Source organism: Cyprinus carpio, chromosome B4 (assembly GCF_018340385.1).
Source record: "Cyprinus carpio isolate SPL01 chromosome B4, ASM1834038v1, whole genome shotgun sequence".
Lineage (NCBI taxonomy): Eukaryota > Metazoa > Chordata > Actinopteri > Cypriniformes > Cyprinidae > Cyprinus > Cyprinus carpio.
Window position 1 is genome coordinate 35,183,330 of NC_056600.1, and position 14,631 is coordinate 35,197,960.

At 35.5% G+C, this 14,631-nt stretch overlaps 1 protein-coding gene across 2 annotated transcripts; it reads right to left on the reverse strand.

The window, feature by feature from the left end:
- Positions 1 to 233: 233 nt before the first annotated feature.
- On the reverse strand, positions 234 to 5,414 carry LOC122137090 (gastrula zinc finger protein XlCGF7.1-like). 2 transcript variants are annotated; one of them, XM_042722528.1, is made up of 3 exons: positions 5,322 to 5,414; positions 4,538 to 4,697; positions 234 to 1,943 (listed from the first exon to the last, which is right to left on the reverse strand). In XM_042722528.1, the coding sequence occupies exons 2-3, from the start codon at positions 4,623 to 4,625 to the stop codon at positions 1,147 to 1,149; spliced, it is 885 nt and encodes a 294-aa protein (XP_042578462.1). In that variant the 5' UTR covers positions 4,626 to 4,697; positions 5,322 to 5,414; the 3' UTR covers positions 234 to 1,146. The 2 variants fall into 2 exon arrangements, with proteins under 2 accessions (XP_042578462.1, XP_042578463.1); XM_042722529.1 differs by lacking the exon at positions 5,322 to 5,414 and adding an exon at positions 4,968 to 5,189.
- Positions 5,415 to 14,631: the final 9,217 nt, after the last annotated feature.

Sequence of the window (14,631 nt, forward strand, 5' to 3'; positions counted from 1 at the left end):
TTCGTTCTTGAAGTCATTATCCATGCCTTTCCAAATAAGTTTTTCACCGCTAGAGGGTCGCATGTTCAAAACAATAACAAAGGCAAAGCTTGATGACGCTGTGAAGAGCGGTGGAACCGATGGGTATTAAGAGATGATGTGATCTGATATGATATTCACGAATCATGTTCACAGATGAGGTAATGAATTTCCTGTACCTTCCAGAGTTGGTCCTAACAATGGACCGTTCGACCACTGAATCCAGCAGTGTCCACCATAATATCGAAGTAAGTGCGCATCATTGATCATTGTTTTCACTAAAAAGTATTTTCTCATAACATGAGATCTGAAGATCAGTTTAAAGATGAATTATTGTGCACCTATAGCACTCCTCACTGTCAATAAAAGAGGAAAAATTTACTACAAATGTTTAAGTTCTGCGTAATTTCAGTCCTTATCTCCATATCAGAGTGGAATATGTAATGTATATATATCGACATGAAAAGAGAGTTCTTACTTAATGAATTTTCTCACTCCAGGAAAAAGAGTTTGTACGCAGAGTTTTCGTGCATGTGCTCAAATTTTCCAGTCAAGTTTGTTTTTATAAATCCCACCTTTTACGCAAAAAGTGGCATACGCATCTTTCGGGGCTGTTTTTGTACACAATGGTTATAAATGAGGCCCCTGTTCACTTCATGCGTTTTTCTAATCTGATCATGAAAAGACCAAGGCTGCATTTCCCAAAAGCACCGTAAGCCTAAGTTGATCATAGACCCATTGCCACCAATGGAGCTACAATCAATTTAGGCTTACGGGGCTTTTGGGAAACGCAGCCCTGGTCAATAGTAAAAGTATATAACAAGGCAGTTTTGTCTCATCTACTTGTCAAAGTTTTCACAAGCTCAGAGTCAGGAAAAATACTTTCAGGTCAATTACTGCTAAATTTACATTTCACAATTACTTCTTGTCCACCTAAACACCCCAAATCTAGCATCTTTGTTAGCATGTAAATAAGTGACCATGACAATCTGCAGCTAATCAAAAATGTTTGCCTTAAGTGTCTCTTGCATGGGTTCCAAAAAATTGAGACCTTTGCAAACTGTTTATTTGTTATTTGATACTTCTCATGGATTTGTTGAAAGTGAACGTAATGCTTTTGCAGGCTTTTCAAGAATCCACGGCTACCCTTCTTTCACCAGATTGAAGGCAAAAGTGATTTTTGAAATTGCTACTTTTTCTAAACCTCTTGCCACACTCAGAACACTGCGTTTTCTTGGCAGAATGAGTTTGTAAATGCCTTTTCAGATCTTTTTGATATTTGAAACTCTTCTCACACTGAAGACACGTGTAAGGCTTCTCTCCAGTGTGAACTTTCATGTGAGTCTTGAGGTTTGCTTTATTTGTACAGCTTATTCCACAGTGATGGCATATAAAACTGTTCTCTCTTAAGTGAGTCCCCATGTGGTAATTAAGGCTTTCGTTACGCGTGAAACTCTTTCCACACCGATCACATGTGAACGGCCTCTCTCCAGTGTGAACTCTCATGTGAGTCTTCAGATTTCCTTTTCGATTGAGCATTATTCCACACAGTTTGCAGGTGAAAGGTTTCTCTCCGGCGTGAACAATCATGTGAGTATGAAGGGGTCCTTTATGAGAGAAACTCTTTCCACACTTATCACATGTGAACGGCTTCTCTCCCGTGTGAATTCGAATATGAGACTTAAGACTTTCTTTTCGTGGGAAACTTCTTCCACACTGTTGGCAGGTGAAAGGCTTCTCTCCAGTGTGAACTCTCATGTGAACTTTAAGGTTTCCTTTCTGATTGTAACACTTTCCACACTGCTGGCAGATGAAACTACCTCTAGTTCCAGTCTCCAGAGCACTTTTCTGAGAGGTCATAAAATCAAGATCTTTCTCTTCTGTTTCATTCAGTTCTTGATACTCCTCTTTCAGCACCATCTGGTCTAAGGCAAAAATAGACCAATTCATGTTAATCCTGGTTTAATGGCACAAAGTAAGAAACATCAAAACATTTAAATGCATCATGTCATGCATCATGCATACGTGTCAAATTGCATGGAATTTTAGGCATGTTGAAACACTCAAAAACACCCAATTATTATTCGAAGTTTGAAGTGATTTAGGTAATAAAGAATTTTTTCAAAGCCTGTTGTATGTGACACACTTCCCGTTACCAGTTGGTGGCACTGTGACCATGACTCACTGTAGCCACACCCACATAATCAACATCCTCAACCAATCATACAGCTCAAGTCTGATTTCCCTCCTAGGAGTGTTTAAAAGTTCACAGCATGCACTAGTTATTTAATTAATGGCTGCAATTTTTAAAGTTCATGAGAACAGTAAACATACAGCATTTGGTGATTATAGGTAACACTGATTTAGTCAATCAATAATTTAGTCAAAAGTAGGGCTGAACGATATATCGTTATCGTATCTATATCTAGATATGAACTTTCAAGATATTACTATCGAAAAAAGCAACGATATAGACGATGTAGATTTCCCCTCTCCGCGCTCGCCCTGCATACAACTCTGGCAGTCACAACAAACATCAGTTTTACGAGTGCCCTTGAATGCACCGCTAAAGCCAGCGCTCACACACAACCAGGGACGTGGGAACTATATTGTGAGAGGGGGGGCGGCATTTCCATGGTGACGCGTCATTGCTTGTCACGTGACACACCGCAGCAGCAACAGCGCTGAATGAATGATGATTTGCTTTTATGTAATTTTTCCTTTATTAATTAGAATATTCACAAATGTGTTAGCTATGGCATGAAATATCTGATATTCCGATTGTCAAATACATGCAAGTGGAAGCATATTGTTGTTTAAACACCTTTATAACGATCGCCTTAGTTGAGCTGTATGCGCGATGGGCGCCGCCATGTTAGTTTGTGCCGCAGACGCAGTTCAGAGAATCGGATCTGTTGGATTTACAACCTCTATGTTTACAACACATGAATTCATCCACTTCTCCCGAAATACTTAAAAGTAAGTGGCTGGTGAATTGGGAATAGAATAGAGTAAACATTGAAGTTAAGTTACTTACACAATGTGTATCTGATATGAATAAAATATGTCGAATTATAATGGAAAGGATTATTATTACCTCTTCCATAGACATCAGTGTGTATTTTACAAACTCTAAATTTATTGTTTTTTTTTAGTACTTATGTGAATTTATATGTTTGAAACCTAAAATAAACAGTATGTGGTTGAAAACACTGAAAAGTTGTGATATATGACAGTTCTGAGCGCGCCTGTCCCTGGCTAAATGCAACATTTGAATTTAGCAGTTGATCATGTGATGCACTTGATCGTACGCTCCAGGGACCAGCCTAGACTGATTACACCTGTGTGATCGTACGTGCGAAAGGCTTAAAAACAATACATTTTCTGACACAAAATTTTGAAATGTAGGCTTAAAACACATTTTAATTCAGATTCTGTATTTATATATATATATAGTTTATATATATATATATATATATATATATATATATAACTATATATATGACCCCGAGAGGGGTGGGGAAAGGGGGAGTGGGGAGGGTGTCGGCCGTATTGTATCGATATCGAGATATCTGGCATTAAATTCGAGATATGAAATTTTGTCCATATCGTTCAGCCCTAGTCAAAAGGGGGTGCTACAGAGCCCTCTGTTCAACATCCATGCCTTAGCTTATTCCTACACCTGACAACTCTGATGTGCATGCAGAATTTCATTAGAAATGTAATAATGCTCAGAGCATCAAAATCTTCACTATCCCTTTAAGCCTCATCAAAGCACAGAAACTGTGCTGAGCAATTACCTGCTTTTGGCATCTCATCACAACTACATGTCTCTTCTAGTGCAATTAGATCAACATAGACCATGACATTATCTTGGATAGTTTGATTATTATGTTGGGATTTGTACACAAGCATTAGCACAGTTTAGGTCCCATCTATCCAACCGCTACCACTTGTGTTTGATGAGATGTCTCAAAGTATGGAGTGCCACAGGGCTCAGTATTGGGTCCTCTGCTTTTCTCCTTATATTTATCCCCCTAAGGGACATTATTATTTACGCTCACTGTTATGCTAATGACACTTAGGTTTATATTTCCTCACAAACTGAAAACACTGCACAACTTAACTAGTCAGCGGAGCAGGCCCGGCGCCAGATTGTCATAATTGGTGGGCACCATTAGACCTGGTGACTGATTTGGTCATCAGTCTGATTTTTTCAACTAAAGAAAGTTTCATTTAAAGGTCGCTGCATTCATGTAGTTTTTCATTTGTGCGTTAAAGACATCCACCTGAGATTAGGTAAGTGAAAGTGTTGCATTCATTGGATAAATTCGGTTTTACACTTTAACAAAACTGTTAAAGTATTTGACTGAATTTAGTCCTCCAACGATGCTTTAATTTACATCTGTCTTTACAACAGTTCTATGACATTCTTCAAAAATATTCATTTCTGTAGAGCTGGACCTTTTAATAAGGATCAGATGAATGAGTTCATCTTAAAAACAGAAGGAAAACCAACCTGTTTGTTCCTCAGTATCTTCTTCATGTTTGACTCTGAATGTTTCTTCAATCCTTACATCTTCACTCTCCTCTTTAATAAACTCCATCTTTATAACAGTGTGTTACATATATCTCAGTCGCTTCAGCAGGAGTTTTTCTGTGTGTTTGGACACTTTGTGCTGTTCAACATTATAAGAGAAAACAAAAACCCTAATTAAATATCTGAGTGCATCTCAATCAGCTCCCTATTTCAGTAGTCAGTTCACTAGTAAGGGAGTGAAGAGTTAATGATTAAATAAAAAAAACGCAGTAGCACTACAACTAAACAAAAGAACACATTGTACACACATTTTGTATTTAGTTGTGGCTTATATGTGGTATTTATTTATTTTCAACTATATTATATATTACACTTTCATCTAAAAAGCTGGTTTGTAAAACTTATCTACACTTGTTTGGAGCAGCAATGTCTCGTCAGCGCGCGGTGATTCAAGTGAATCGATTCACTGAATCATTTTGTGAATCAATTGGTTCGAAAAAGCTCCGTATCACTATTGCAGTGTCTGAATTTGTATTCACACGAAACAGATTCACGATACAGGGAACGAAATGAGACGCACTTTTTCTGTTACTCACGAAGCGCATAATGTTAAATAACATCATGATAATATTAATTAAACAGAGTAAACTGCAATGTTGCACTCGATAATTCTTTCTGCGTCGCTTGTAAAACTATAGAATTGACTGAACGGTACACATGGATTAACACATGATGGATTAACAAAATGCTTTAAAACACAAACCCTTCTTCAGCGCTGATGCAGGAGCGTGACGCAGCATTATGGCGTCACGTCACATCGGCAGACCAAAATAAAAGTCCTTATCGCGCGCTGATAAAAGAGTTGAATTATTGGTGATGGATGTTGTCCAGTGATGTGAGCAAAATATTAAGAACTACAAGAGTGTAAGATTTTGCCTTTAAAAAACTGTAATGATTTGGTGCAACGATTTGTACCAGATCTAAATTAGATTAAAATGCAGATAATGTCAAATTCACAGGTTAAAGAAAAAAAAAGTGTATTTTTCTAATGTTAAGTTGATATTTAGTTAATTAAAATACCCCAAAAATATATGCAGTGCCCCCCCAAAAAATTGTTTTATGCTTTATCCCATTAACTTGAATGCCTAAAGGACAAAATAATATTTGCATGCAAAAACATTGCACCATGTGCATACATATTATTTTTTGTTGATTAATTTGTCAATTTATTTATTTGATTATAGAAGACATCTAGAAGCACTGCTTGCTGATTAAGGACCTTGTGAAATAATCCCTTAAGGGGCTCTTTGGTTGGGTTGGAAGCAGTTATTAAAAAAAAAAAAAAAAAGATAAATCCAATAATTCATACCATTAAATCTATTGTACCTACACTATTAACGTTTTAACAGATGCTCAAGGTCTCTTGTATCTCCAAGTATGGCTTTAGAAGGAATATGCATGTTTTTTTTTTTATGTACAGATATTTAAAGATGACTGAAGAATAAAAATCAGTTCTCATCATTTTAAGGTGCATCTGGTAAACTGGGACACGTTTTTATAAAAAACAGATAAAAACAGACACTCTAGTGGATTGTTAATGACGTGTACTCAAACACTTTAACATTTCAAGAATGAAGAAACTTTAACTGAAGAAGCCTACAAAAGATGTGAATGAAAACATTTGACCAGAAATGCACTGAAGCACTTCAACAGAAGTACTGTGTATTAGTATAATACTGCACTTATTTGCTGTGTGCTTCTAAATGTGTGTGTGTGTGTGTGTGTGTGTGTGGGTAAGAACAGATAAACAAAACCTTCATCTTCAAAAACCCCATTGTGCTCTGGCTACATGCAACCCACTCCCCTTACAGCATATAGTACACGGGTAGTTATTTTCTCTGTTGTGCAGCCTTTCTTTTCATTTTTTGTTTTGTTTCTGAGACTGCGTGTTTGAAGTGTGCATCGTCTGTGCATCGCCCTTTTTCTGGTTTCCTCTCTCAAGAGAACAGTGGAACTTCTCTTAGCAGCTGCTAAGGATATTTCAGCCAATCAGCAGCCAGCTTTGATTGTACAGCCAATAGCACCACACTCTCACTATGAGCAATGTTCACAGACTTGTGTTGAGGAAAATCTGCAATATTGCAGTTTACTCTATTAATTCAAATTAATGCACATTTATTTAACCATATATGCACCTCACTGAGAAAGAACGAGACACTCATGCTCAGTAGATATATAGTTTTTATTTATTTGCATTTGCAAAAAATATAATTTCCCTTCTCTGACAAATAAACCCCACCCCACCTGAAGAGTCCACCTCTCTTCTGTGTTATCGAGGAACACTCCACCAGTGTCAGTCATGGATTTTGCCATGGCACTGTTGATGAACCTCCTGGCTTTGTTCATCTTCCGGCCTTCTTCCCACCACACACACCTCTCAGTGATGCCAGAGAAAATCACTGTGGCATTCCTGGTGAGTTCCTGGAGTGCAGACAGGTCTTCCTTCATGGAGCTCAGAAGATCCACACTCATCAGTAGCACCAAAAGGACAAAATAAAGGATAGATAGCAATATTTTGAGCTGTGGCATGTATGAAGTAAGCTCAAGTGGCAGGTGACACCTAAGTATGCCTCTGAGGCAATACTCGTCCATGCATCTGTCTTGTTTTGACCTCTTTGAGTGAAGCTTTCACTTTCCCAAAACTCTCCTTATACTTCTTCTCCATCAACTTAGTGAAGTGATGAAGCCACCCTTTGCAACAGAAAGAGGTTTCATTTCATTGACAGTCATGTTGAGAATGCTATATTTCAAGGTCAATGGTTTTCTTGTTGGAAACACAGCAGATAAGAACGCAATGACTCCCAAAATTCAAAGGGAAGATAAATACTCACACAGCTGGCTGGTCGCAAACAAAGTATTTTTATACGTTCTTTGTTCGAAGTATTCCCACACTTTTCATTACTGTGGTCTTTATGTGGTAGATTCTCGTTTTCATCATTACTCAAGATGAGCATAAAGACCATTTCACACTGAGCACGAGGCGAATCACCATTGAATGTTGCTTTCACACCGAGCGCGGAAATATTGATCCCATTCTGCTAATTCATGCTGTGTTTTTTTTTTTTATTTTTTATTACAGCTCATTTTTTCATTAATACAGCACCCGATATTCGTTTTGCTTATTCACACTCCATGTGGAAAGGCTTTAAATGTGACACGCTCCATGTTTCCTGCCATTCATTTTAAAGACTTCTTTTATCTTCCCTTTAACATCTTCCTTTCTAAAAGTCACTTATACTTCTATTTCTGAATGTTTAAGAGCTTGCTTAGCTAGTTTATCAGCCATTTCATTAGCCACGTGAGCAGGAACACTACTTTTTTTTCCACATTAAAATATAAAGTACTTTGTGCAAAAATCATACTTACTATTTAATTGTGAATTTTATTACACATTTAACCTGCACGTTTGTCACCAAAAACACATAATGAACTATTTGAATGTTAGAAATAATACATTTGATTAAATTGACTGCAAATGTAAACACCTATAGATAGAAAGGATGATTACCACACAGATTACCCACACAGATACAACAATGCAGCACAGGTGTGGTATATCATGTACAAACAATTTATGTAAAGCGATCGTAGCACAGTTTTAAGCAATGCAGTTATAAAACACTTCTGCTACTTTATCTGATTACACTTAAAATCAGTTTAAGTGTTAGTGCTAATTAGTGCATTTATATTAAGTGTTACGTAGCACAGTTGGGAAAATGTACTTATAACTAGTACATTAGTAAAATATTTGTAATAAAATCAATGTAATTTAAATTTAGGAATACTATATAAAAGTCTACTAAGATTAAACTACTTTTTAAAGCATTCAAAGCACACTTTTAAGAAATACACTAATAAAACTCCTCTGTATATTTCGGCGGTAGTACACTTTATTTCAATGCACTTAAATCTGTTTAAGTATTAGTTGTATTTAGTATACTTTTTCCAAGTGCACCGAAGCACTTCTAAAGTAGAAATATACTTGTAAATGTGTATTTATAGTGCATTAAAAAAAAAGTTACTAGCTAGGTTTTTAGTGCATTCAAGTATACTTCATTTTTTCCTGAGTTAAATTATATGGTACTATTTGCTGGAAACCATAAACATTTCTCTCTCCTCCTCAGGGGCTCTCTTGCCCTTAGAAAGGCTTCTTCTTGGCTTTCCTGTTATCAAACTCAGTTACAATGTCATCAAAGTCCAAGTCCCTGACCAGCTGAGATTCAACGGCCATCAGAGGCGCTGTTGTGTGTGCATTGTTCTGAGTTCTCTTTAATTCTAGCTATCTGTGAAAATGATCTTTCTCCTTCATAGTTTGTAACTTGGCAATGTCAAAAATATACGTAGGGCTACAAACACGTTGGGGAAAGTTGATCACAGACTGTTTTCCTACCAGGGTTTACTGTGCATTCACACATCAGTATTTAATTTTTCTCATACTAAACAATGATAATTACTGTATTCGCATTACTGTAAGGGCTAGGTTTAGGATTGTGGTAGGTGTAGATGTTAATAAACCATAATTTGATAGAATGTGCTAAATTACATTTCACTGTTAACTTTATTCACGTTTTAAAAAAATAATAATAATATTTAAATTCACATACTACCTCCCTAGACAAACATATCTGCTTCTATATCCTCATATGCCCTTTTAGTAAAAAACAAAAAAAACAAAAACATTGTGAAAACATGATTTAGTAAGCCACTGTAAACCCTGATCCATCATATAATTCAATATCTGTGAAGACTTTTGCATGTGCATATAGAACAACACCATAACCATACTCACGTGTATAATTTAAAGTGTGATCCTTGGCTTAAAAAACATTCAGAGACATTTCTTAAAGAAAGGCTACAATTACCTGATTTTTTTTTTTTTATTGTGTAGCACAATTAAGAGTTCTTTGGTTCTGGCAAATAAAGAAATATGCTTACAAACAAACACATTCAAATATTCCTCTCTATAAAACATATAAAGCAACTAACATTGAACCCAATGATCACTGTAATGTGTAAACTCTGGGTTGATATTAGGAGTAATATCTTTTAATCACCCACAGCTGAAAGTTTTCAAAAATGTAGCATTATATACTTGCCAAGCAACTTAAATATTGCTTTCACTCCACTATTAAAGTTGCATTTGTTTAGAGCCTCTTATATACAAATAACTATGCTCTGCCCTGACCTGACTACATATAGCTACCACGTGGATCCATTCACAAGTAATAAAAACAGAGACATGCAAAAGAGAAAAAAAAGATTGAATAAAATGGTTTTTGAAAGCTGTCCAGATAATTGATTATAGTGGCCTGCTCCCTCAGGCGTTTGCGACAACAATATGGCTTTGCGTTGGAAAACGTTTTTTTCCTTCTGTTTGAAAGCTGTCCAGATAATTACACTATAAAAAGTTATATTTGTTTAGAGCTACTTATATGAAGAGTTTATTTGCAAAAACAGAACACTCCATTTTTGTAAAATTTAATAAATCATGTTGTTGTTTTCTTAATAGTGCATTCCAACATAATATGTTGTTGTTTTCTTAATAGTGCATTCCAACATAATATCAGTCAACCTGCAGTTGGGTTGTTTTGATAAGGTAATAATAAATAAATAAATAAAGATATTTTACAGAAATAAAGTTCACTGAAAGTATGTTTTGTTATGTATTAAAAATTTGTTTTTAGCAAAAGCAAGTAACTCCACATGTAATGTTTTAGAGGTAAACAAAACCAAGAAATTTCTAAGTTAGCATTTCTAATCCACCCTCGTATTTTTTTCATTTATTAATACCAAATGTTCATCAGTGATAGTTTGTATGCATTTTAGTTTGTGATTTCACTACAACAATTACAGAGTCTCCACAACAGTTAGACAAAACGTGTTAAGAACGTGCTTTATGTGGAGAATAGCACAGCAATAATTACAAAAAATACACAATTTGTTTTTTTTTACGTGGCATATGTCTGTTTTTGCAATTGAACTCTTCATATACAAATAACTACAAGCTGCCTTGGCCTGACTGCATATAGCTACTATATGGGTCCATTCCAAAGTAATAAAAACAGCAAAATTCAGAGAAAACTGTTTGAAATTATCAGTGTATAAACAGAGATGCTAAAATATAAAAATGTCCAAAAACCTGCTTCTTTCCCCTTTTTAAAGAATTACTTTCATAGTAATGTATTAACTGAGTAAGTTGTTTCAGAATTCAAATCTTAAAGATTTCAGATTTCAAATGAAAAACACATGGCACATATTCATCTAAACTCCACTCTTCTCAGGTATTTCCAACTTCTTTTTTTACTCCCAAGAGAATGAAAAAGAACCGAGTTTCATCATCCAGCTTAGGGGTGGGCGATCTGATGATTTTATATCATATATATATATTGATTGATTGAAAACATCTATGGTCTACTTTTCAAGTGAATCGCAGATATTGTGATCATTTATGTCCTCATAATAATGTTAAAACTACAGCAGTGACTCCGTATTAGATGACTGTGGCTGGCCAAATGAAATCAGGCAACTCTATCATGTGTCTTTAACGTGCAATGAATCAAATTTTAGATTTTGTTTTGTGCCACATGCTTCCATTCCTTTATACAATAGTGCTCTTTTGCCTCTCCTAAACTTAACGTCCAGATCAGTACAGTCATTTAAAAAAGTTATTAAAAGTGCATTAACTGCAAAAGAGCTGAATGCGAATCAAGCAAAATATACTTGGGGTTTCAGGTGTGCGTATAAATGGTCAAATATACACAAGAAAATATGTCCAAATGTATGTTTTGGCAAGTATTTACATTAAGACAGTTAAGTCTTAAAGGCACAAATATGTAAAAAAATAAAAATAAAAAATCATTATAAAAAAAAAAAAAAAATCACTAGAACCCACATGAAAAAAATACTATAGTATTTTATAGTAAATACTACAGTGTTTTCAAACCATACTAAAGTACTTGAATTAATTTGTTGTGGTAATTCTATAGTTGATATGGTAACATAACTTTAGTAATATAAACAAATTACTTCACGCAATACTGTATATGTTCTCTAAAGCTATAGGGTATATCATACTACAATACACTACAGTTTACCATAGTATAAACTAAAGTATACTAAAGTATTTATTACAGTTTATCAGTTCACTACACAGTATGCTGTAGCATTTATTAACAAAGTATTGTAAATACTATAATAAATACAGTAAAATATATTTTACTATAGTATGGTTGAAAATAGGGATGTTATCGATTCACTCAACTCATGATTTGATTCACGATTTTGATTTCATGATTCGAAGACAAATTATACATTAAATGTGTTGACTGGATTCTTTTATTATTGCTTGGACAAAATGCTGCATGTTTCTTTGTGAAATTGAAATAAAACACTAATAATATACTAATATAGCACTTGCATATTATTGCTCTTTTGTTAGTTTTGATTGCTTCTATTGTCCTCATTTGTAAGTCGCTTTGGATAAAAGCATCTGCTAAATGACAAAATTTAAATATAATGTAAATGTAAATAACAAAACTAAATTGAAATTTGAAAACAAGCCCCAAATCAAATAAATAACACCAATAAAATAAATATTTTCATTTAAGCAAAATCTGGCTTTGTCTGTGCTCTTTTAATTTAAAATTAGAGGCAACCACTGCATTTTAATCATGATCCAAACAAAGATGCTGCATACATGCAACACGAGCAGTTTTTAATCTAAATTAGATTGTATTATTTTGAAATCTGAAGCAAAAACAGAACGATTTGACTTAAAAAATATCTGCATGAAACAGCAGACAAGCTGAACGAGACGCAGATTCACTCTCTGCCAGCAGGTGGCGCTTAAAGCGTTTCCTTGGTTTCCGCTGTAAACAAAGCAGCACTGCACTTATGAACTTTAATATGCATTATACAGAAAGTTTACCATCTAAACTCTTCTAAAGACAGCAAGTTGGATTCATATAAACTCCTCACACCTAAATGAATCGCGATGTTTAGAATCTCAAATGATTTGAATCGTCACATATTTGAATTGATTTTCAACCGGCTCGTGGTTAATAGTTACACCCCTAGTATTTTTTCATGTGGGAGTGTTATATATTTTGCTGACTTGTGTACTTACATTATCCCAAATATTTCAAAGAATAAATCCAGGGAAATAGCAATTTTAAATAATGGCTCATCCCTGGTCGTTGCGTCGCTTGCCAATGACGTCATACACCCTTGATATCCGGTTTTGTTTTGTAAAAAACATGGAAACACCAAAGACGCTTTAATATGTTGTGTAATATGATTCCACATTCAGTCATGGCATCATCAAACTACGCCTTTGTTTCTTTGTTTGTTTTGAATACATGCCCTCTAGTGGCAAAAACTTGCATATTGTGCCTTTAAGTGAACATAAAAAAATTGGGAAAGATATATGGCACGTGTCAGTGTATTAGATCTGTCTGAAAGCCTAATCCTGCTGTCTTCCTAATGTTAATCAAACAACAAAAGAATGCTCAACTGAATCACTTTATGACTTCAATAGGAATTCATATATATTTGATTCATACAGTGACCATTCATGCAATAATTCATGCAGTGACCTTTTTGGTTGTTTAATGTAATAATATTTTAAATTGTTCAAAAAGATAAATCATAGGCTTAGATATTCTAGATAATTATGTCTCAAAGTTGGGAAGATCGTGATTCAGATCGTGATTTTGTGATAAAATCATATGATATTTTGCGAAGATCGCCCACCCCTAATGCAGGTTATGTAAAATTCAATTTAATTTGTTTTGGGAGACTTCTCCCCGGGTTCCCTGCATGACTATCAGATATTTCTTGTCTGTAAAATTCATTCCTCGCTGATGACATTTAAAACAGTTCCCTCTCAAGTCAATCTTCTTTTCAATCATGGTTTCTTTAAGGTTTTCTTCTTGCTTCAAGCATTTTCTACACTGTTGGCAGGTGTGTAAACTATCTGTTTTCTCCAGTGTGAATTTTCATGCAGATGCTAAGGTTTCCATGTTGATCAATACTCTTTCCACAGTGAGAGCTTGTGAATGGATTCTCTCCAGTGTGAACTCATGTGCCTGTTACAAACTCCTTTTTGAGCGAAACTCTTTCCACACTGAGAGCATGTGTAAGGCTTTTCTCCAGTGTGAATTCTGATGTGGACTGTGAGGTTTCCATTCTGTTCAAAGCTCTTTCCACACTGAGGACATGTGTAAGGTTTCTCTCCAGTGTGAAGTCTCATGTGTATTTTAAGGTTTCCAGGTTGACTGAAATGCTCTCCACACTGTTGGCATGTGAATGGTTTTTTCTCCCGTGTGAACTCCAGTGTGAAGTCTCATGTGTATTTTAAGGTTTCCAGGTTGACTGAAATGCTCTCCACACTGTTGGCATGTGAATGGTTTTTCTCCCGTGTGAACTCATGTGCCTCTTAAGGCATACTTTTTGAATGAAACTTGATCCACACTGTTCGCAGGTGAAAGGTCTCTCTCCAGTGTGTACTCTCAGGTGGTAAGTAAGGTTTTGCTGTATACTGAACTTCTTTCCACACTGAAGGCACGTGAAAGGCTTCTCTCCAGAGTGAAGCATCATGTGCCTTTTAAGGCTTCCTTTAAATCTGAAACCCTTTCCACACTCAATGCAAGTGAAATTACTTGCATTTTCTGTCTTTTGAGCTTCCTCTGGTGTGGAAGTCTTTTCAGACTGTGAGCAACAAAGGGATTTTTCTCCAGTAATGAAATCATTTAGATTCTCGTACTGATCTTTCTCTTCAGTTTCCTTCAGTACTTCCTTGTCCTCTTTCAGTGCCATTAGGTCTGCGGTGAAAAAAATAAATAAAAGTTAACCCCAATAGCTATAATTCACAAACCAATAGACATCAAAACATATGTAGTGCATCAAAACCAAAAACATGTATGCTAGATCCTAATACAGGGGTGTCCAAACCTGCTCCTGGAGGGACAGTGTCTTACAGAGTTTAGCTCCTCCTTGCCCCAATAAAAATCTGC

Excerpts from the sequence above, each read along its gene's own strand:
- LOC122137090 (XM_042722528.1), bottom strand. The coding sequence starts at position 4,625 with ATGGAGTTTATTAAAGAGGAGAGTGAAGATGTAAGGATTGAAGAAACA. Across the intron at positions 1,944-4,537 it reads AGATACTGAGGAACAAACAG|ACCAGATGGTGCTGAAAGAG; the intron begins GTTGGTTTTCCT and ends TTTTTGCCTTAG.